Source organism: Chinchilla lanigera, unplaced genomic scaffold (assembly GCF_000276665.1).
Source record: "Chinchilla lanigera isolate Chin_1 unplaced genomic scaffold, ChiLan1.0 scaffold00037, whole genome shotgun sequence".
In the NCBI taxonomy this organism is placed as follows: Eukaryota; Metazoa; Chordata; class Mammalia; order Rodentia; family Chinchillidae; genus Chinchilla; species Chinchilla lanigera.
Genome location: NW_004955438.1, coordinates 4,399,746 through 4,421,154, shown reverse-complemented (window position 1 = coordinate 4,421,154; position 21,409 = coordinate 4,399,746). Strand labels below are relative to the sequence as shown.

Sequence of the window (21,409 nt, the reverse complement as noted above, 5' to 3'; positions counted from 1 at the left end):
CAAGAAAGTCTTCTCAGGGGTTACGGTTAGGGATGCACGAAGAGCCTTTTTGGCTCCCTGAGATTGTTACTGTGTGTGTCATTCCGCACAGTGGGCCATATGGCTTGACTTAGAAGCATGGGACTGGTCTCTCTTGAATTGCTCTGCTTTTAGCACAGTGTGCATTGGTTGACTTCTGTCCTCTGGGGTCTGCCCCTCCTTGGGAGGTTGTGTCTCACTGGGGTTATAGGACCCTTTCTTTTAGGTCCCGTTGTACCCTGGGTCGGGACTGACCTTGCAGGGTAAGGATCAAAGTATCAGTTGTTCTCTTTGCCCTTTTGTCTTCCATAGCTAGGATCTCCAGGCCTTGGTTGTTAAACACCCAGAAGGCCAGTTACACCAGTCTTATAATGGGAGTTGAGATCTTGACCCTATTGTAATTTCCTCTGGTTAGTGAGAGTCAGTGTCATAGCCCACCTGTTTTACAGGTAATTGCCTACCATCTTAAAATACTATTCAGGTTGTCCGTTAAAAGTCATACTTCTGAGGAATGTTAACAGAGCACAGTTATAAAATCTTAAAGATAATAAAAGCAAAACAAATCCAGTTAACACAATAGTTTAAGAAATATAGTAAGTCTTGTTTTGTTAGAATTAGATTCCTTTTAAGTATTTGGTTACAGATGTGCCATTCAGGTGGCTAGTTTGGGAGTGTACCGTGTTTAGGCATATCTAATTATCCTAATACAATTAAACATGCGACTGAAAACATTTCTATTATTTCAAACAGTATTGGTTCTTGGGGAGTTGTGAGGGTAGGAGCAGTATGTTAAGGTGTTTTCCTCAAGCTCTATGCTTTAGAAGGTTTGTCAACTTAGGAAATGCAAATGCATTTAACACAAAAGAAGTCAGCAATACTTAGCAGCACAGTTACATAGAAATTTTTATATATCAACTTAGCTTTTTCTTTTAAGGTAAACATTTGAATCTGTGGTTCAGGCATATACCTATAATCAGTGTATTTTGTGTTCAGCAGATCTATAAAGTTTAACGGTATTGATGAAAAATCAGAGCATGGCTTTAGATTTCTTACAAGCTCAGAAAACATTGTTAATGACCACAAATAGACTTACTACCTGACTTACAAATGTATCTCATGTATATAATAACAAAAATGCTTATTTAATTTAAGCCAATAGATGTAGGTCATATTTTAAGTGGCAGGATTGTCCAAATGTTGAGGTTTTCCCCACCTGAGTGATACTGGATAACAATAGAAATGTTAAGTTTTAGCGAACTTTTTATACATTAAAGGTCCATATGCATTGTATACTCTATAGAACAGAGCACTCAGTGATTACTCTGCATATAGTAAACATATGTATCTTTAGTTTTTCAAATGCATGTTTACACAGCTTATTTAGTAATCATATGTTTACATATTTAGTCTCAGATATACTTTCAAATATCAAATCCTATGTTAATACATGGTTTCTTAGGTAATCAAAAAGCTAATAGCAGAGAACATGATATATTATCTTGAGAAAAGACAAACCTTTATTTTTTAGATGAATTCCTAGCCTCTTAAATGTGAGCAAATGTTGACATCATCAATTGTTTATAGATAATCTCTCCCTCTACCTAATTCATTGGACCTATGGCAATATGCATTTCATGACTAGGACTCTTGTCTTTTTTTTTTTTTTTGAAGTCTCTGAAATAAATAACCCTGTCCTGGGATGTTTTTGTTAATTTTCCAATGCCTGTCTTGCTGCCTTACATGTATCAGGGCACTACTTGCTGTGATTGGAAATGTAATAGGCAAGCTCTTCTGTGGTGATTCCTGTCTGAGGATGATGGAGCATACCAAGTATTTTGCAAAAATCTAAGAATGGTATGAGTTTATTTCTGCACCAGCTTTAGCTGTTAATAAGCCTATATGCAAATTAAAGCATGGATTTTAAAAATTTGCTTAGTCAATTATTATATTATTATGTTGCTTTATATTTTCATACTTAGAAATGCTACTGTCTGCTGGATTTTTGTTTTGTTTTTTTTTTAAAAATTAGATACTTCATTTTTTAGACTAAACTTCAGTGGCTCTGTGAGGAACTAAAAGAAAGAGAAAACAGAGAGAAGAATCTGCGACATCAGCTGATGCTCTGCAGACAGCAACTCAGGGATCTGACTGAGAACAAGGAATCTGAACTCCAGTGTCTCTTTGAGCAGATAGAAAGGCAGGAGCAACTTCTGGAAGAAATACATCAGGAGAAGAGAGGTGTGTTAGCTCTTCTTATTCTTACTTTTCTCTGTTTATATTCATGGAATACTAGGTTTGGAAAAAAGCCTATTTATACTGCCTCTGGTTTGAACTGTTTTCACATCCATCTCCCTCCTTGTCTTTTGTCCTATCTTTCTTCATTTCTGAGAGTAGAAAAACTGTGGAGGCCCGAGTTTCCCTCCAGTCGTAGTGTCCCTCACATGTGCAGAGCACATGTATCTACTGAATGAGTGCAGGGATTTGTCTGCTGAGACATCTCTTCTCACCTGGTACAATGACAGAGTTTACATTTGACCGCAGTAAACTATCCATTAATTCATTTGAAAATTATTTATTTTGTACCTATTTCATGTTTGGCACTCTTAGGTGTTGAGGATACATTAGTAAACGAAGCAGAATAAAACCTTCCTCTTACATAGCTTATCTTGTATTGAGTGGGGAGACAGAAAATAAATGCAGTAAATAGGCCAACATACACAATACGTTAGAAGTGGTGAGCATGGTGGAAGTGAGCGCAAGAAAGGGAGAGCACAGTGTAGGAGAGCGGTGGCAGGGTTTAATATGCAGGCAGTGTCTAATTTTAATAGTTGGACAAGAGACTTGGAAAAGTACTTTTCCATTCTGTTACAGTAGGGGTGCCTTAAGATAGGAACAAGGAAAGAAGCAGTCATGTTGAGAAAGGTTGTGTGTGTATCTTGTATTTCTGGGCCGTAAGCTGTTTTATTGATAAACTTTCCTAGATCTTTAGGGGGCTTAATATAATGTCTGAGTAAGAAAATCTAGAAATTAACATTTGATAAGCCTTTTTCAAATGTTCTGTTCTTCCTTTCCATAGTTAGGGTTGTTATCCTCACATGTACCACTTAGATATTATTACTGGGCTGCAGTGATTCTTAATGTTTTTGATATCAAAACCATTTTATGTTCTTAAAATTTTTGAGGACTCAAAGAGCATTTATCACTGCATACTATGTATCAGTGTTTACCATAGGAAAAAGTAAAATTGAGAATTTAAAATGTTTATTTATTTAAGATTAAAATCACAATTTATAACCATTTTGTATTAAAATAAAAATAAAAAGTAATGCCATTCCAAAACTTAAAAAAAATGAGAGAGCAGCCTTGCCAATGTTTTTAGTAGCTCACTTAAAAGAAAACAAGTTAGTTCTCATTTTTGCCCCTGCATTTTATCTGTTGTTGTAATGTATCGTGTTACTTTTGGAAAACCTGTGCTTTATGGTTTTCGTTATAATGCGGCATTGATTATGGAGAAGTGCGTCACATTTGAGTATTATTATTAAGAGTCTTTGATAGTCTTTAATCATATTTTGAGAACTTACTATAGGGCGACTGAAAGGTAATTTGTGCAAATAGTAAATATCTGAACATGCTTTTGAATTTTTTAATATGGTAGTACAATAACATAATTACGAGACTTATAGATAAAAGATATATAGTCTCTATGTACTTTATGAACTGCTGCCTAATTAGTAGTAGAGTACTCTCAGTTTTATTTTCAATGGATATTGTTAATATTCATTAATATTATAGGTCACCGTATAAGTAATTTCTTTGAGGATTAATACGGTGTGTATTATGAATAAACAACTTTGGCAGTGAGGAGAAATCTAAAAGATCCATGTTTGTGTACTTAGATAATTATAGTCAAATTATAAAAGTTTCAGAAGATAAGCCTATAAGCCCTTTATCTCTCGGTGTGATTGTTTTTATTCCTACTTTTTGAATATAATGAGTTTTTTTGATTAACTTGTATCTTTAGGACATGTTATTTCCTTGTACATCTTTGAATCAGCTTGTTCTTTTTAGAAAAGAAACTGCTCTTCTATTGATATGGTTATGTTCAGTAATTTGAGAATGGGTATGATATCTTACTACTATTGAGTCTTCTTGTCCATGAATATGGAATATTAATTTATTAAGGTCATTTTTAACTTTTTGTAAGTTTTAACAAACAAATGTTGCACATCATTTTTAGAATTATCTCTAATTTTCTTGTTATGATGCAGTTAAAAATAACATTAAAAATTTAAACTCTAGAGTTTATTTCTTGTATATAGAAATATAATTGAATTAAAAAATATTAACATAGTATGTTTCAACCTTGCTGAGAGTTTTTATTGGTTCTACTAGCTTTTTGTTACTAATCTTGTTGATTCCTTAGGATTTAGTATTTCCCTGGTGCACAGTCAACATCAACTGTAGGTAAACACAGTTTTGCTCCTTTTTCTCCCTTACCGTAATCAACTAGTTGATTCTACCAGTAAATATTAAACTAATGTTGCATTCCTGGGATAATCTGTACTTTGTCATAGAATAGTTTCCTTTTTACATATAGTTGGATATGGTTTATTAATAGTTTGTTATTAATAATCGTTGTATCTGTATTCATGAAGAATACTGGTATATAGCTTCTTTTCTTATAATGTTACCTGATTTAAATATCATTGTAACGGTGGCCTCATAAAATAAGCCAAGTTGTGTTTTTCCTTTCATTATGGTTGCAACATTTACAGAGAGTTTGTATTTTTCTTTTTAAATGCGTGATAACATTTTTTAGTGAAGCCACTTAGGCCTATAATTTTTATTTTGTGAAGAGTATTGATAAATATTCAGAAATTCTGTTGAATTTATCCACATAATTTTTTAATAGCATTTCTCTAATTTTTGTAAGATCTGTCTTGAGGCTTTCCATTACATTCCTGTTATTGGTATTTTCTACACATTTGTTCTTTATAAGTCTTGCTGAGGAGCTAGTTAATTTAAAAAGTGTTTGTACCAAAACTTTTGTATTTTTCTATTATTTATCTTTATATTTTATTGACTTTTTTATTTCTATCACTTTATATATTATTTACTTTTTTTCTTGCTTTTTCAGTTAAGTCTTCAATACTGTTCATTCTTAATGTATGCATTTAAAACTGTAAGTTACTGTCTTAGCAATACTTTAGGAGGATTTAAAAAACTTTTATGCTATGTTTTCATTATGATTCAGTTTGAATTACAAAATGATTCCTTTATGATTTGTTCTTCAGTCCAGGGTTTTGTTTTAGAAGTGTACTGCTTGATTTTTTTTTTTCAAAACCTGTATATGAAAGGTATTGTAGGTTTTTAAAAAACATTATTGTGGGAAAAAAAATTATTGGCTTTTAACTAAAGCCTTTATAGAATGTACTAAAAACCTGGGGAAATTATTGTAACTAAATCTTGTGGCCGTTATTCTGGTCTATATTGGTGAATTTTCTTTGTGCCCTTCAAAGTAAGTTACGTTCGTTATTTATTGTGAAGTATTCTATAAATGTCACACGCCAATTTTTTCAGTTTTTTATGTCCCCAATCATTTCTGTACTCCTATTTTTATTTCTAAGAGAAGATTGTTAAAATATTCACTTGTTACTGTAAATATCATTTGTTCTTTTTTTCATGTATTTTAAAAGTGATCTAAGCACTGTTGATTATGGGAATGTGTCCAGCTAGGGCCTTTTTTTTTAGTCTCTTACTGAAAACAAAGGACCGAAGAAGGACATTTGTAATGAAATTAGACAACAGGAAACAAATTTCAGATTAATGTAGGTGGGGGAGAGAAAAAATTCGGGTAAGATTGAAAAGTTTCAGTGGTTTTAACACTGGGTGAAATGAGAAAGTCAGGAAATAGGAACTGATCTGATCTGAGAGAAAGCTGGAGATATATATATATATATATATATGTACACGTATATATTCCTTAAAAAACCATGAATGAGAAAAAAACAGTTTTGTGAAGGCCCATACTTTTGTCTATGAATCTCTTGCCTTTTGTAAGATGTTTTGTGAGGTGCTGTTTGTTGGATTTAAGTTATGAGAGCTTTAATCTGCCACCAAACAAATGCTGTTTTAGTTTCAGATTTATAAACATGTTATATAGTAGAAAGAAGTAAATATGGAATGAAAAATACAGACAACATATTCTTGGTGAAAAATAAGTACTAGTTACCTCTTTTGATGTCTATTTGAGGATATTTTTTGCTAAGAGATACCATTTGATTTGTAAGTTGACAGAGGAAGCAAAATTTCTATAGAAGAAAAAGAGACTGCAGGGTTTAGTTGAGGATTTGCTTATTATAATACACAGGGAATATGTGAAGGACAGCAAAATTGGTGATTAACTTTAGATATTTCTGAAGTGTCAGAGTTTATTGTAGAAAATTCTATTTTATTCCCCTTTCTATTTTAGAAGCTTACTTCTCAGGTAGAACAAAGTTAACTTCCTATTTGATGGAATTAGTGCTATTCTCAGAATTAGTATTTTTGTTTTGATTGAATGTCATGTTAAGTGACATATGGCAATTTAAATAAAGCCTAGAGACAGGTTTTTACTGGATTGTTAGAGTTGTCTTACATTTCCTGAGTTACTCTGGGCCTATATGTTTGGGTTGGATGGAGTATTTCAAAAGAGAGGGAATCTTTCAAGGGGTTAAGTCATGGTCTTTTAGAAATTTAGAAATTATTGACTGAGAAATTCTTTATTGTTACTAGTGACAAAAAAGTGTTAAGGTGATGTAAACTGCAGCTGGTAGAACTTAAATATGACTTAAGAATTCTGAAACTATGAGGTTTACTAGAAACTAATTTTATGCTTTTGTTTTTTGGTGTTTTGAGACAGACATTTGCTCTGTAATTCAGGCTGGCCTTGAACTCACTGTGTAGCCCAGGCTGGCCTGCAGGTCACAGTGATTCTCCTTTGTCAGCCTACTGAGTGCAGGAATTGCAGGAGTGTGCTGCTATGCCTGGTTTAGTAACTAGTGTGAAAGTTGTAAGAATTCATTTTTTTCACAGATCTTAAGAAGGAAGGGCATTAATGTAGTGAAGGTACATTCTTACTCAATGAAATACTAATGAATGTTAAAAAATATGGATTTGTTTGTCTTAAATTGAAATTGTGAACTTTTACTTAAACAAGGAGCTGATCTTGCTTTTCACGCATTCTGTGGTTTCGGCAGTGACTATTTAGTATACAGTATTTTTCTTCCTGCATTCATGAAAAATGTACATGGCCTCTAAAATTCCTTTACCTGAAAGATGACATTTGATCTTATTCAATTTCTAATTTTGAGAATGTGTATACCTATTTAGTTCTGTTGAGTTAGTTTAACTCTTCACCACAATGTATAAAAAATACTAATTCCTAGCAACGTTGATGGTACCACCACTTTCTGAATTTGTCCCTGGCTATCATATGTCATATGCTGTAATGTACTTCTCTTGATGAAATAAGCCATTGTCAAGGCTATTTTGTTAGAGAATTAGCTTTACTGAATAGCTTTAGAAGGAAAAATAGTAATAGGATGTGGAAGGGAAGTAATCTAACCACTTCAGAAATTAGTACTTTTACAACAGAGGACTGATTCCTCAATTTGCTCGGTTTTGGCTAATACCTCTGTGTTGGGCTGGGGATGTGGCTCACTGCTAGAGTTCTTGCCTTGCTTGTATAAGACCCTGGGTTCGGTCCCTAGCACCACAAAACCAAACCAAACCGATCCAAACCGAACCAAACCTCCAGTGTAGTCAAGAAGTACACAAGTAAAGGAAATATGTGTCATTTTCCTGTATTTGTCGCTTTTTAAGTACAGTTTTAAATTTTGCCTTAGCAACAGTGTCATGGGTGTGGCAAGCATCAAAAGGCTAATCCTTGCAACATTTTATTTCTTCCTTCAATGAATTTTTGGTAGATGCGCAATTCGCAAAGTTGTATAGTGATCTGTATCCACTACCATGAAAGTTCCCAGAAGGCAGTGATTTTTAAATATTTTATTCAATGCTATATTTCTAGGGCCTAAAATGAACCTTGTACACTGTAGGCGTGCTGGGTATTAGTTGAATAAGGGAATGATTGAGCAAAATGGATAAAGTAACATAATTGATCAACATTAATATTAATATTTAGTGGAAGAAAAGACACAGTTTAAAAAGGAAGCATTGTTGCTTCTAGAATTTTAGATTTGCAAATACACATGCTCTCTGGGCATTAACACAGATTCTTTTTCTTTTTTTCTGGATTTTTACCTGTGTACTTATTAAACTTTGTGAAAATAAAAGACAAATCAGCAAATATTTGGCAGAAGTTGATTAAGTAATTTAATTGGAGTGGTTTTTATTTTGTGTAAGACACTGTGGGAGTAGGTGAATTGCTACCTAACCTTTGTCTTACCTAATATTTCAGTTATGTATTGTATTTTACAATAGCAACACTTAAGTGATTTACATTTTTATTCATTTTATGACAATATTCTCTTAAGAGCTTCCTGATTCACTTGGGAATAGTATAATATTGTTAGTAGTAATTCTAGCTCCATTTTGTAGTATGATTTGAGTTACCTTGCTAGTATAACATGACAACATTCAAAATACCTAAATATGAGAAAAGTAGAGTATTAAAACTGTATGTACATCTAAAGTAGTTCCCCAAAATAGAATGAATAAAACTTTTAGAGCCTTATGTTTTCTATGTGTGTGATCCATAGAAAAGTTTGAGGATGCTTATAAACCGAGAGCAGAAAAAATCATGAATAGAAGGATTCAATAGGTAAAAGAAAGCTTAACTGGTATGGCAAAATCTCAGGGGCTGTGAGTGGGTGGGATGAAAAGTGAGGGTAGAGAATAAATTGTGGAAAAAAGGATAGAAGAATTCAGGATTTCTTTTTGCATGAAGCTTTTAGCACTTTGAATATGCTACTATTTTTGGCAGATTCACTTATCACAGCAGTTCCTTATTGTAAATCTTACCTTCTCAACATCCGTGATTGAGACTAATTGATACTTGCTTTAAGCTCAAAGAAGGGATGAGTACGTACAAAGCCTCGGAGGCAGTTGAGGAAAGATGCCAAACCTCTCCTTGTACATGCTCAAAGAAAAGATGAGCCATTTAGAGAAGAACATAGAAGGAATGGGAAATGGCCACTAGATTTGCATGTAAAATCTTTAGTAACCTGTTTTTTTTTTTAATTTGAAAAGCTTACTACAGTGAAAGAGACACATTGCCATTCATCTTGAACACACTTGTCTCACCATTCTTGCCACTTTCTGAAGCACCTCTACAAGTCTTTTTCTGAGTGTTTTTAGTTGTGTTGTTTCGTTTGCCTCAGTGTCCTGAATGTGATTCAAAACCTTTATCTTTTATGAATCGTTTTGACTTTGGGAAAGAGCCAGAAGTCATGTGGTACCTGATCTGGTGTTTTTCTTCAACAGCAGTTGCTGCAAACAATTTATCAGTGTGGTTTGATCAAAACATACAGTGAATATTTAAATCAAAGTTGTATTACAGTTAAAAAAAAAAACCATTGGATTAATCCTCCTCAGAAAATTGCTTGCTTAGAACACACTTAGCTCATTATTCTTGGCAATGTACCTTTTCTGTAGTTTTATTTTTTTAAATTTAAATGTGAATGACCTGGTTTTGTGTATGTCTTAGGTGTTTAAACCAAATTGTAGGATATTTAGCTCTATATATTTACAATCTAGTTCCCAAGTACGTGTCTGTTACATAAAGGAGATCCAAGGCATAGTGCTCGTTTAGAGATGAATTTGGTATAATATGCACCCATGCTTCTGGCTTTATGTGTTCCTGAGGAGAAGTTATTTTGCTATATAACAGAGATATGACTTAGCTTTTCTTTTTCCACCGTTTCAAAATTGTTGTTCTGTTCAAGGCATTGATTCTTAAAAATAGCACTCTGTATGTCCAGAAGTTCACCAATGGTGATCTCAACTTTTTTTCTTTTTATATCTTTTTCCTTTGCTTTTTCTGTTCCCAGTGTTCTGAGAAAGTCTTTTCAGCTGATTTCTCTGTGCTGCTTCTGAAATTAGTGGCTGGTGGATGAATAGAGAATAATTTCTTAGAATTCATTTGTGGGAGACACAAAGTAAGGGCTTGAGAACTATAGGCATTTTTCCTAACATGTAGGGCAAAAATAAGATTATACCATTTTTCATTTGTTTATATGTTACTTATTGGTTTGCCTCACCACACACTAACTCATTCTTCATATATTACTTGTTCCTCATATTGTGTCAGTTTTTCAGACTTTTCTTCTTGAAAGAGTAATGGACAATCATGACATTTATAGAAGTAGTAGTTATTATTGTTTAGTCCCAAAACAAGGGAAAGCAATTTTTCTTCTATTCCATGTTGGAGTGTAATGTTGAAATACTCTGAAATAATTTGGGAATGAGTTCTAAGTATAATTTATTCATTTATTAGTTTCTGGTTAATTTTTATTTTTTAGCATGCTATAATTTCTTATTAGTATATCTTTGGGATACATAATAATTATATATTTAACTTATAAAATTGGTGTGCGTACATATCACATAATCTTTTTTATTTCTCCTATCTCCCCCAGCCCCAAGGTTCTGGTTAATTTTTAAAAAATAATTATTTGCTACTTTCTTTTTATGCTGTCTCCAGCTTGTTCAGTTAAGTGGTATTGATCATTAGAGAAAACGAATGATTATTTTATTTGATAAGTTGAGAACATTATTGAAACTTCAGTTCATGATTGCATCAGTCACTTTCCTGTCATTGGGGCAAAATACCTGAGCCCACAATTTCAGAGTGGAGGGGTTTATTTTGGCTCATGGTTTTCAGAGGTTTCAAGGTGATGTTGGTTGACTTCAATGCAGAAGGCACATGGTAGAAAAGTATAGCAGAAGAGGGTGGCTCGCTCCACAGCAGCTAAGGAGCAGAGAACAAAGGAAGGAGCTGGAGAAGAAGACTGCACCCTGCTAGGGTAGGCCACTGACCGCTCGCCCTGACTCCTCCTAGCAGCACATTCAGCCACTGATGAGTGTGGCGCCTTCATTATCCCGTCACCTTCCAAAACCCCACCTCTGAATACGTGAGACTTTTGGGGGACATTGTAGATCTGGAACATAATGATTGAATTGTTTAGGTATCAGATGTGTTTGCTGAAAATAAACTGTGCATATCCTGAAGTTTTAAGTAGAAATGTTTAAAAATAAAGAATGGTGTAGAGAAAGTTTCTTAATGTATTGAGTTTTTCTGAGAGCACTTAAAACCTATCTGTATATTTAGAATATGAAAGAACAATTGCATTTTTCCCTTTTTCTTGTCCTCTACAGCTAGTGACTGCACAAACTTTTCCTTGTCTTCTCCCATATATCCTGTCTTCCCTCTCTGTTTAGACTTCCTCTACTAATCTCAGTCCTCCAGAAACAACTGAAAGGATATGGGTGCATTTTATAGGGAATGAACTCACATAGTTATGGATGCAGAAAAGTCTTAAGATTGATACTTATTTGACAAGCTGAAGATCTAAGGCAGTTGGTAGTATACTTCTAGTTTGAGTTCAAAGCCAGAGAACCAGAACAGTTTATGGTAGAAGTTCAAGTCTGAGTCTCAGTCTTGGGAGAAGATAGCTTTCCTAGCTCAAAAACAGCCAGGCAGAAGGGCCAATTTGTCCTTACTTAGTCTTCCTTGTTCTATTCATACCTTTAATGGATTGGCTGGGGCCCAGCAATATTGGGGAGGGCACTCTGCTTTACTCAGTCAGCCGATGCAGATGTTAATATCATCTAGAAACACCTCTACAGATAGATTCCAAATAATATTTAACCACATATCTGGGCACCCTGTCTCCTTAACAGTGTGATGCATACATTAACCATTATGTCACCTATGTGATACGTAGCTCTTTATGAATTCATTTCTGTAAGGAGTACAGAAACTTCTTACTGGCAAAGACCGTTTACACCTCTTGTCCTTGCCTTCTGCTGGACTGGTCTTCACCGTGTGCCTGCTGGAGACCAAGACAGCTGACTTTCCCATGAAGCTCTACTCCAGTGGGTGTTTTCAAGGATGTGCCGTTCCCTGGGCTCCATCTATCTGTTTCCTCATCAGTTTTCTCTGCTGTTTAAGAGCACATTTAGTAAGGGTGCATCTTACAGAAATAACCTTGTCTGTGCTCAAATTAACACAAAAAAGAAAATCATTCGCAAACTTTGGTTTTGTATTTTTTAATAATAAATTACTCGCAGCACACCCACAATCAACTTCCCAGTAACAGTGTTTTATTGGAGAAACCAGATATGTACTTACACACATATAGGACTACTGTTCTAATCCGTTCCACTTAATGAATCTGCACTGAAACACAGGTTTGATTCTTTGACTCCCCAGCTCCCAAACCTGGAGTTTTTTCCCTGCTGAAAAAAAATAAAGTTCAAACTGTTACAGGAGCCGCACCTCTTACCCCTTCTCTTTGTGTGTAAAATCTGTTCCCTCTGCCCCTTTTTGGCACATTACAAGTGGAATTTTTTTTTTTTTTTTTGCTTTTACTCCGATATACTTTAAAACTTTTGGATATAAGGCCGTGACATTTGCTGTTTACTATCTCATTCTTTGGAGATATATAAATAGTAGGTTTAACTCGTGGGGACAAATAGAAAGTGTTAGAAAAAAATTTGAAATGATCTGTTAAACCATTCTGATAAGGACCTTTATTAGCTTAGCACTTTTCCTCTCTCTTTTGAAACTAGGATATTTGTCAAAAATGGGATCCTTTTGTTTATTTTTCCAAAGTGAAATAGCATTTGGATAGATCTTGATATTTTCCTTCCTACGTCATATAAATCGTTCATCATATTAATTATGAGAGGTTATAGATTTGTTTTTTTTCCTTACTGATACTATTTGACTTTGAACTGTAGAAATTTGCAAGTCATTTTAGCCATGTCACAATTTGAAAAGTTTCTTAACCATATTCCTATATAGCGATGCTAGATCTTTAACTGAAAATTCTCATTCTCCTCAAGAGGACCACTGGTGATTGGTGATGCCTAAAGTTTCTATATAAATTATTTAAAATAACCGTGTGAGATTATTTATCCTGTTTTTTACAGTTGAAACAGATGGGGCTGGGAGGCAAGTGTGGGTAGATTATTTCTCCAGAATTGGACAGTGAGTTACAGATAGGAGAGGACTTGCTGAAATGCGAGCCTGGGTTCATTCCACCATGTGATGTATTAAACTGCACCCGCAATACTCTTTTGACTTTAATAAACCTGCAGACTGGAACCAACCTAGCATTCCTAATTTTGGTAAAATCTATTCTTTGAATTTATAAAGACACTAGGTTTTTTTATTAATAATGCTAGATAGAAAATTAATTAAAAATTTCAACAATCTTTTTGATGATTATTATCGTCACTGCATACACTGGTTTTAAAACAGGTATTTACAATTCATTTTAAATTTTGATTTTTGATTTTTGTAGTTTTAGCAATCTAATGCAGTTCCTTGTGCATGCTAGGCAAGTGCTATACCACTGAATTATATTTCCAGCCCAGTACATTATTATAATAACTGAACAACTAGATATGCTCATTTTGAAAGAGTGATTGATTGTAGTGTTAAGCATAACTCCTTTGTTTTGATAGCTATTACATTTCTAAAATTTTCTTTCATGTTATATCAGGATATGGTAATCTCTAATTTCTTTACTAGTTCACTAGAACACCAAGCCTCAAACCCTTAATGAAGCTGATTCTAATTTTATGTTCTGTACAACTTTTCTTTACCATAAGAAAATCAGTCTATTTCATATGTGTACCTGTACCATATAAGTGATAACTTCTTAATCTGTCACTTAGGATCCCACCTTTCTGTTGTGTTACTACAATTCGGAGTAAGTAAAGAATAACATAGTTTTCAGGACAACCAATTAATTTTTGTGGCCATCTATAAAAATCCCATTGAATGTCTATCTCTAACAACTATTCTGTCTGGCTAACTTATACTTTCGTATTCATGACAAATTTAACTCTTGAAAGCTCTCAAAATACATGGTGTGATCAGAAAATAGGGTGAATATTTAAATTTAATATGTTACTACAATAAAAGACAGATCGCCATTAATCCCCCTCAAAAATTCTTCCTCACTGTGAAGAGACTTATTCCAGTGTTCTTGCTGCTTTCTGAAACAGTTCTGGAAGTTCTCTTTTTTGTGTCTTTTTTTGCATTGTTGTGCCTGATTTGATGATTTGAGTTGATTCAAAACATTTACCTTCCTGATCATTTTGAGGAAGAGCCAGAAGTCATACAGTACCTGATCCAGTGAATAAGGGAGATGTAAATGCACTGTAATATTTTTACAAACCTGCCTTTCCATTGGAAGCACAGGGCAGCAGCACTCACTGTACTTTTTTTTTTTATCACACCTCATAAACACACGAGAAGAGGACTCTAGAACTGCCACAGAAAGTGGTAAGATCAGTGATGCCCATGTATTCAAAGGAAGGGAAAATATTTTGAGGGGAATTAATGACAATGTGTTTTTTATTATAACAATGTTTTGAAAAAAACTTTTAATGATGACAAATGTTGTATTTGTAATAGTAACAAAAGCCATATTCACATTTACTTTATTTTTTTGAGTACACTGCATACATTGGCTTTAAAACAGGTATTCATAATTCATTTTAAATTTTGATTTTTGATTTTTTTAGTTTTAGCAATCTAATGCAGTTCCTTGTGTATGTTAGGCAAGTGCTGTACCACTGAATTATATTTCCAGCCCAGTACATACAGTTTCAAATGTTACCTGAAGGTGGTTACTAAAACATTGGCACACCCAGGTGAAGTTTTAGGGCAGTGATGGCAAACATATGGCATGCATGCTGCAGTGGGCTGTTTTTATCATTGAAATCTCTAAAAGGTTCTCTCTATGACTGCTCCAGGGAGATAGAAAACTGCAGATACCCTCAGTTAGCATTTGCCTACCTTCTTTCTGTCTATTGAGTCACTCAACATACAGCAAAGAGGATTTACAGTTTAAGAAAAAACCTGTAAACGACTGTTGGGAGAATTTTGCTAAGACCTACCCTGAGGTCACTAAAACTCTAACATCTGTGGCAGTGAGGAAGATTCTGTCAAAGATACACAGGGTGATACCTGTATGGTATGATTCATTTGCAATGAAATACAATGATTGTGGGAAAATGTAGAAGTTAATTTTATTATTTTTAAAATTATTATTTAATTAAGTGACAGATCTTGCTTTTGGCTATTCTGTGATTAATGTGTACTACTTCGTGTGTACGCTTTACAGAGATGTACGTTCAAGTAACACAGTGTCTTAGTCCTTGAAGTCAATGAGACAGCTAATTTAGGTATTCTTTAATATTTGTATCTTCCTGTAAAACCTTCTTTCAGAGCAGAGCAGATAATAATTTAAAATTTCAATTTAAAAAATAATAAAATTAACTTCTACATTTGTCCATAATAATTTCTCTGTATCTTTGAGAAAATTTTCCTAACTGCCACAGCAATGAAGAGAAAGTGGCTACTGTCACTTCTGAGATTCTCTCTCAGCACACCAATTCCCACAATAGAAAAATGTATTTATTGCATGGTGTTCATTAAGGGAAGGAAGGAGAACTAAACACCGTTATATTGAAATATCTCTTTCCAAGCAAGCATTCTTCCTGTAAAAGTTGCTCTTAAAAAATAAGCTGTATAGGAGGAATAAAAGGAGCCTTTTCTTTAATAAATAAAGATCAGTCTGTCTACAGTGGGTCTGGGGTGGAACCTAATTATCAGTAAAAGAACCGCAGGAGGTGACATGGTTTGTGCCCTCACTTAGAGCTTCACCCCCAGGACGGAGCACACACCTGAAGACCCTTTCACTCAGTGTGGGGGGCAAGAATGCATCTGTAAGGGCAGAAAACACAGCTGTCAGGGACAAAAAATAGAACTGCATGTACTACGTGGTTACATACCGGCTAGAGAATGCAAATCTGACCTAGTGGCACATTTACACTTTTTTGTATTTTTATATCTGCGTATATATTTATACTAATTTTTTACTTAAATATGAGTAGATCTAGACAGAACATAAGTAATCTAGACAGAGAAACCCCTTAATCAACACTTAAGAGAGGATAAAAAAACTTTGATAAATCTGTTAGGAATGAGTTGATAAATAAGAATTAGGGTATGTTTTCCTACTTTTCAGATTTGAATTCAACACTATTGCTGTTTATACAATTCCCATACAAGTGTGTAGTCATCCTCTTTATTGACTTTTGGAATCTGTGAACCAAACAAAGAAAATGTATTTTTTGGCTAATGGTTGCTTTAGGATTGCCTTGGTCTCTCCTCGACTGTGTGGGTGCTTCTGATGTCTAGAGTGAGCCAGGGTGGCTATTTGTACTTCCTTCTGAGCTTCTACCTGCAAAGCTTTTATATTTACTTCTTATTTTACTGTACTGTAAATTGACCTTTATTCCACCTTAAACTAATATACCCTGTCATTTCTTTATGATCTCCTCCTCCGTGTCAAATTGCAACCCCATTCTTGTGTAAATCATGGTATAATGTCAGCATTAGACAAAACCTAAACGTTGTTTAGCCTCAGGTGCATGTCTCCGTGTAAAGCAATCTGAACTCCTGTACAAATGTTTTTCAGTCACAATTGGCCTTTCAGTCCCACGCCTTCAAGACCAGGTCCAGGAGATTAAGCATCTTACTCCTTTTCCACAACGCTAGTTCCATTAATTTCTAGTTTATTTTTTATTTGTACTTTTTATGCAGTCTGTCTTCAGGACAGTCTTCCTTTAGGACCACCTCATTATGTCTCTTTCCCACCTTTAAACTTTCCAATTTTTTAAATCTTTTACTTACTTTTCAGCATCTCAGTTCCAAAGATAATTTTGTTTAAAATAGTCACTAAACTATATTCACTTTCTCTCCCTCTCTCTCTCTTTCCTTGAAATGGCAATTTATTCATATTATTATCTGGGCAGAAATATTAAATGAGATCTATGATTGTCTAGCACATTTGGCTGTATGGTTATCATTTTTCTTCTCAAGTTCAATTTGTGCTAATAAAATTACCTGCCTTACTCAGGCAAGCTGTTGGCAAGCTGAAAGTGACTCATTTTCCTTGATTGCCTAGGAGTGTCTTTTAAGTGTGTGATGTTCCATTGAATTCCATATGTGAAAGAGACATACTCTTTGCTTTTAGGGACTTTAAAGCTCTCATTCAGACAAAAAAGTGTACACAAAATTTACTTATAGAGCTATGAGAAGAACTATACAGTTACTGGTGCATATTTTACAACAGGAAAGACTTGCTGGTGGAGTAGCTTTAGTTGGTTCTAAAATTATTTTTTTAAATGCAGTTTTAATGCTTTTAAAGAAAGCACCCAGTAAAAGTGTATTTCCTTCTGTCTTCTAGGACAAGGAAACACTGTAAATGGCCTAAGGGCATATAAGTTGTATATTAAAGGAATGCTCATTAAGATAATTTTTTTCCTGCTTTCTGTTACTCAGAAGTTTCCCTGTGAATATGATGTTATTACCTCCTATTGCCTTGGCTCAGACACCTAATGGCTATCACAGTAATACGACATAAATGTCTATTGGTTTCTAAACTGCAGGGGAAAGAAAGAAGAAAGGAGTTGTTTTGGAGGATTTAGAGACTGAGAAGAGAAAGTTCAGATGCATGCTAGTTATTCACATGCACACAAGACTTTATATATATATAATTTTTTGTTTAGTTTTATGGATAGTAACTTATACTCCCCCACCATTTTTCTTAATCTAGTTGATGGACTGGAAGAAGAGATTTATTTATTTATTTATTTTTGGTACCAAGTATAGATCTCAGGACCTTGCACTTACCAGGCAGACACTCGTGCCACTAAGCTGTATCCCCAGCCCTAAGAGAATGTTTAAGGATTCACTAGGCAAGAGTTATTTTGAAGAGATAAGTTTCCTTCAGGTTTCATTTCCCTATCTGTAGTTTCCAACAGATTTACAAATATGGGTGAAAAATAATGTCTGATTTTCCCTTCCAGTTTTTTTACTTCCATTTTTTATACCACTTATTTTATTCAAATCTCTTAGATTTTAACTTTGTACATTACAGTATTCTCTGATCAACATGGACTTCCTATTTTACCAAATTCTAGCATATCATAATTCTTGGAATAGAGGAATTTTCCTGCTTATATATTTAACTTTCATCAGATATGAGTCATTTCTTTTCAGGTTTACTTAAAATAAAGGGGATGGGCATTGTGGAGTAAATTATAGAAATAAAGGATGAGTAAATTTTCTCCAGTACAAAATCTGGGGAAGTGTTAGGTATGGCATTGCACACCTGCAAAGCCAGCGGTCCGGGAAGCTAAGGGAAGAGGATTACAGGTTCAAGCCCAGTCTGGACCACTTAGTGACTTAGTGAGACCCTTTCTCAAAATAAATAATAAAAACAGGCTAGGGTTGTAGCTCTGTGTAAAGACCTTGGGTTCAGTCCCTGGTAGTAGGAAATCTGCAGAAGTTAAAGGTGTGACAGGGTAAACCTAAATTTAAGAATTGAATTCCAGTGGCCAATAGAGAAAACAAATAAATAAACAAATACATTTAGTGTGTGATAGAGCAGGTGGAGGTAGAATTTAATGAGAAATAGCACATTAGTTTTCCTTTTCTTGGAAACACATATTGTAGATGTTGTTGGATAAATTATAAATGAACAAAGGAACAAACCAGCAGGTACAACTAGAGTAGGCAAGCAACAGTACATAATTACAAATGATGAATTTCATGGAGAACTGTCATCAAACATCAGTAACAATGAAACACTGAGCCTGTGTAATAGTAAGAAAATTTATAAGCATTTTATTGAAATTTCAGAAAGTGTCTGAATTTTCTGTTGGGCCTTTGATAGTAAACAGAAATCAGTACTTAAGTTCTCATTGTAAGCTTGAATCTGTAAAATGTCATTTTTTAAAGTGTACGTCTTTATTGTTAATGTGAACACAAAATAATTTGAAAGCTTTTCATAGGTTAATTCGAGATCTTTAACTTTACTTTTTTGATAGAATCTTGAATTTCACAAATAGACACTGGCATCTGTTTTTGTTTATTTTGGGACTCTACCACCAGTCTTTAAAGTTGATGAAAAGAGAATTAATTTAATTAAAATAATTCCAAATTATTATTATAATGTGTTATAAGTTATTAGTCATTATGTTATTACATATTAAACTGTTTGAGGACCAAGATAATTTTATTCATTTCTGAAAGTCCTTTTTCACCACAAATGTTGGGCAGTGGGTAAATGGATGAATAAATGATCTGCATTTCAAATCGGCACATGCAAAAATACACTAGGTCTAGTGGTACCAAATGAACAAAAGTATTAGTAAGTAGCTAACGCCTTGAAGTGTGAGCACCTGGTTCTTGGTAGTTAGCAGCCTTAAGAAGATATGACCAAATATTTGAAATTAACAGCACATGTCACAGCCGATCCCATTATCCAGTCACCATAAAGTTTACCTGGCTTATTAAGATATTCAGTTATTAAGTGAAGATAACTGTTTCTGTGTTGTAATCATTCTGTTTCTACACTCCAACTTAAGTCCCTCGGGGTTCTGTATTATGATGATGGATGATTGTGTTCCCTTCTGTGTAAGTTACTATTTGGTAAAACTTCCCAGAACACTGTGTAAGATTTCGGCAACAGCTTCCAGTTAGCTCTTCATCTGTTCTCAAGTGACCTGGCAATCTTACCCTTCTCTGTGAAGTGGGCTTTGTATGGTCTTCCATTGCCTCAGCCAATTAAGACCTTAAAATTAGGCTTTGAGGAACCCTGCCCATGCTTCCAGAAACATAATAGGACCCTTTTTCATGGAAGGAGATGAGAAGTGTTTAAGTTTGGCCAATGAACAAAGCAAGGATAAAAACAAATGCTAAGATCACAATTAGCCCTGAATATTTTAATGCAAAAAGTGTATCAGTTTTTAGACCTTATTTTACCATTATTTTAGATTTCCCTTCAGAGTTTATAATTCAAAGGTTTTTGCTTCTTGTAGAGGCAGTTAAATTATATAGCAAGAGTTTTGAAAAATGTACTACATCCTTATTTTTGAGGCAAATAGCATTACTGTGCTAGACTTAAGTTTGAAATAAAACCTCTCTTTTGCCAGAATAAAATTCTTGATTTTAAGTTCTTCAAAAGATCTTTATTTGGACAGGGAAGATGAGCAGATCGGACGGTGTGTGTGTGTGTGTGACATTTTTGTCCCTTTCATACATACAGTACTTAAGAGTTATTGTTGTCATATCGTGCATGTCCTAATTTCTATTTATAGTAGTTTGGCTTCTTTAAGGATTTCTTTTAAGGATTCTGTCAGTTTGTATTGAGGAGTGACTATCTTTTGCTCACCCGACCATTGTAGATTGGCAAAAAGGGAATAAAGGTTACAGAGAGTAAAAGGTTAAAGAGAATAGAGGGACCTCTCTGATGCCAAGTGACAGAAGGCTCCTTTTCTTCTCCTGCTTGTCAGTTGTGTCATCGGATAAAAATGACAAGATATATAATCTTATTTTCAGTAAGGAAAGTATTTTTAAAAGAATTTTTTTTTCCCATCTGGTTGTAAGGATCTAACCCAACGCTGTGTGCATGCTAGGTAGGTGAGTACTGTATATTGTCAGCAAGTAAACAAGTTATTTGCTTGTGTATGCACATTCTCTTTTATAGCAATTAAATACTTTAAGTGACATTATTTTCTTAGAGTGAGAATAACAAAATACATTATTATCGTTACGTGTGTGTGTGCCATCTCTCTCTTTGTATGTGTATGATTTAATATTCCAAAGAAAGGAGACAATTTTGTATAAGGTTATGTTGATTGCACTCTTGCACTGGGATCTAGACATATTTGGCAAGTCTCTGGTGTCACCATGTTGTTCAGGAACAAGAGCCAGAAAATAACTACTGTACCTGTGTTATGTTCTACATTGGTAATCCTGCCCATGGCGTGATGTGAAACTGGGTTTTTCTCAGTAATGACCCTATGAGCAATTTGTACTAAATATATATTCTTTGTGCCTCAGGACACTCCCACCTGTTGAGGAACATTTAGTTTTCATAGGCACAAATATCAGGGGCACTATATCTACTCTATGCCAAAACATATCTTCTTTTACTTTTTTGCTTTTGTTGTTGTTGTTGTGTTTTGACACAGGAGCTGATTATGTAGTTTTTTTTGTTTGTTTGTTTGTTTTTTGTTTTGTTTTGTTTTTCTCCGGTACCAGGAACCGAACTCACGACCTTGCGCTTGCCAGGCAGGC

General features: G+C 34.3%; 1 protein-coding gene across 1 annotated transcript in view; it reads left to right on the top strand.

The window, feature by feature from the left end:
- Nucleotides 1-21,409, top strand: part of Cep128 (centrosomal protein 128kDa) — a 407,188-nt gene that overhangs the window by 180,605 nt on the left and 205,174 nt on the right. Inside the window, exon 19 of the mRNA XM_005390234.2 lies at nucleotides 2,064-2,256. Coding sequence (XP_005390291.1) covers nucleotides 2,064-2,256 — 193 coding nt within the window. The remainder of the gene's footprint in view (nucleotides 1-2,063; nucleotides 2,257-21,409) is intronic.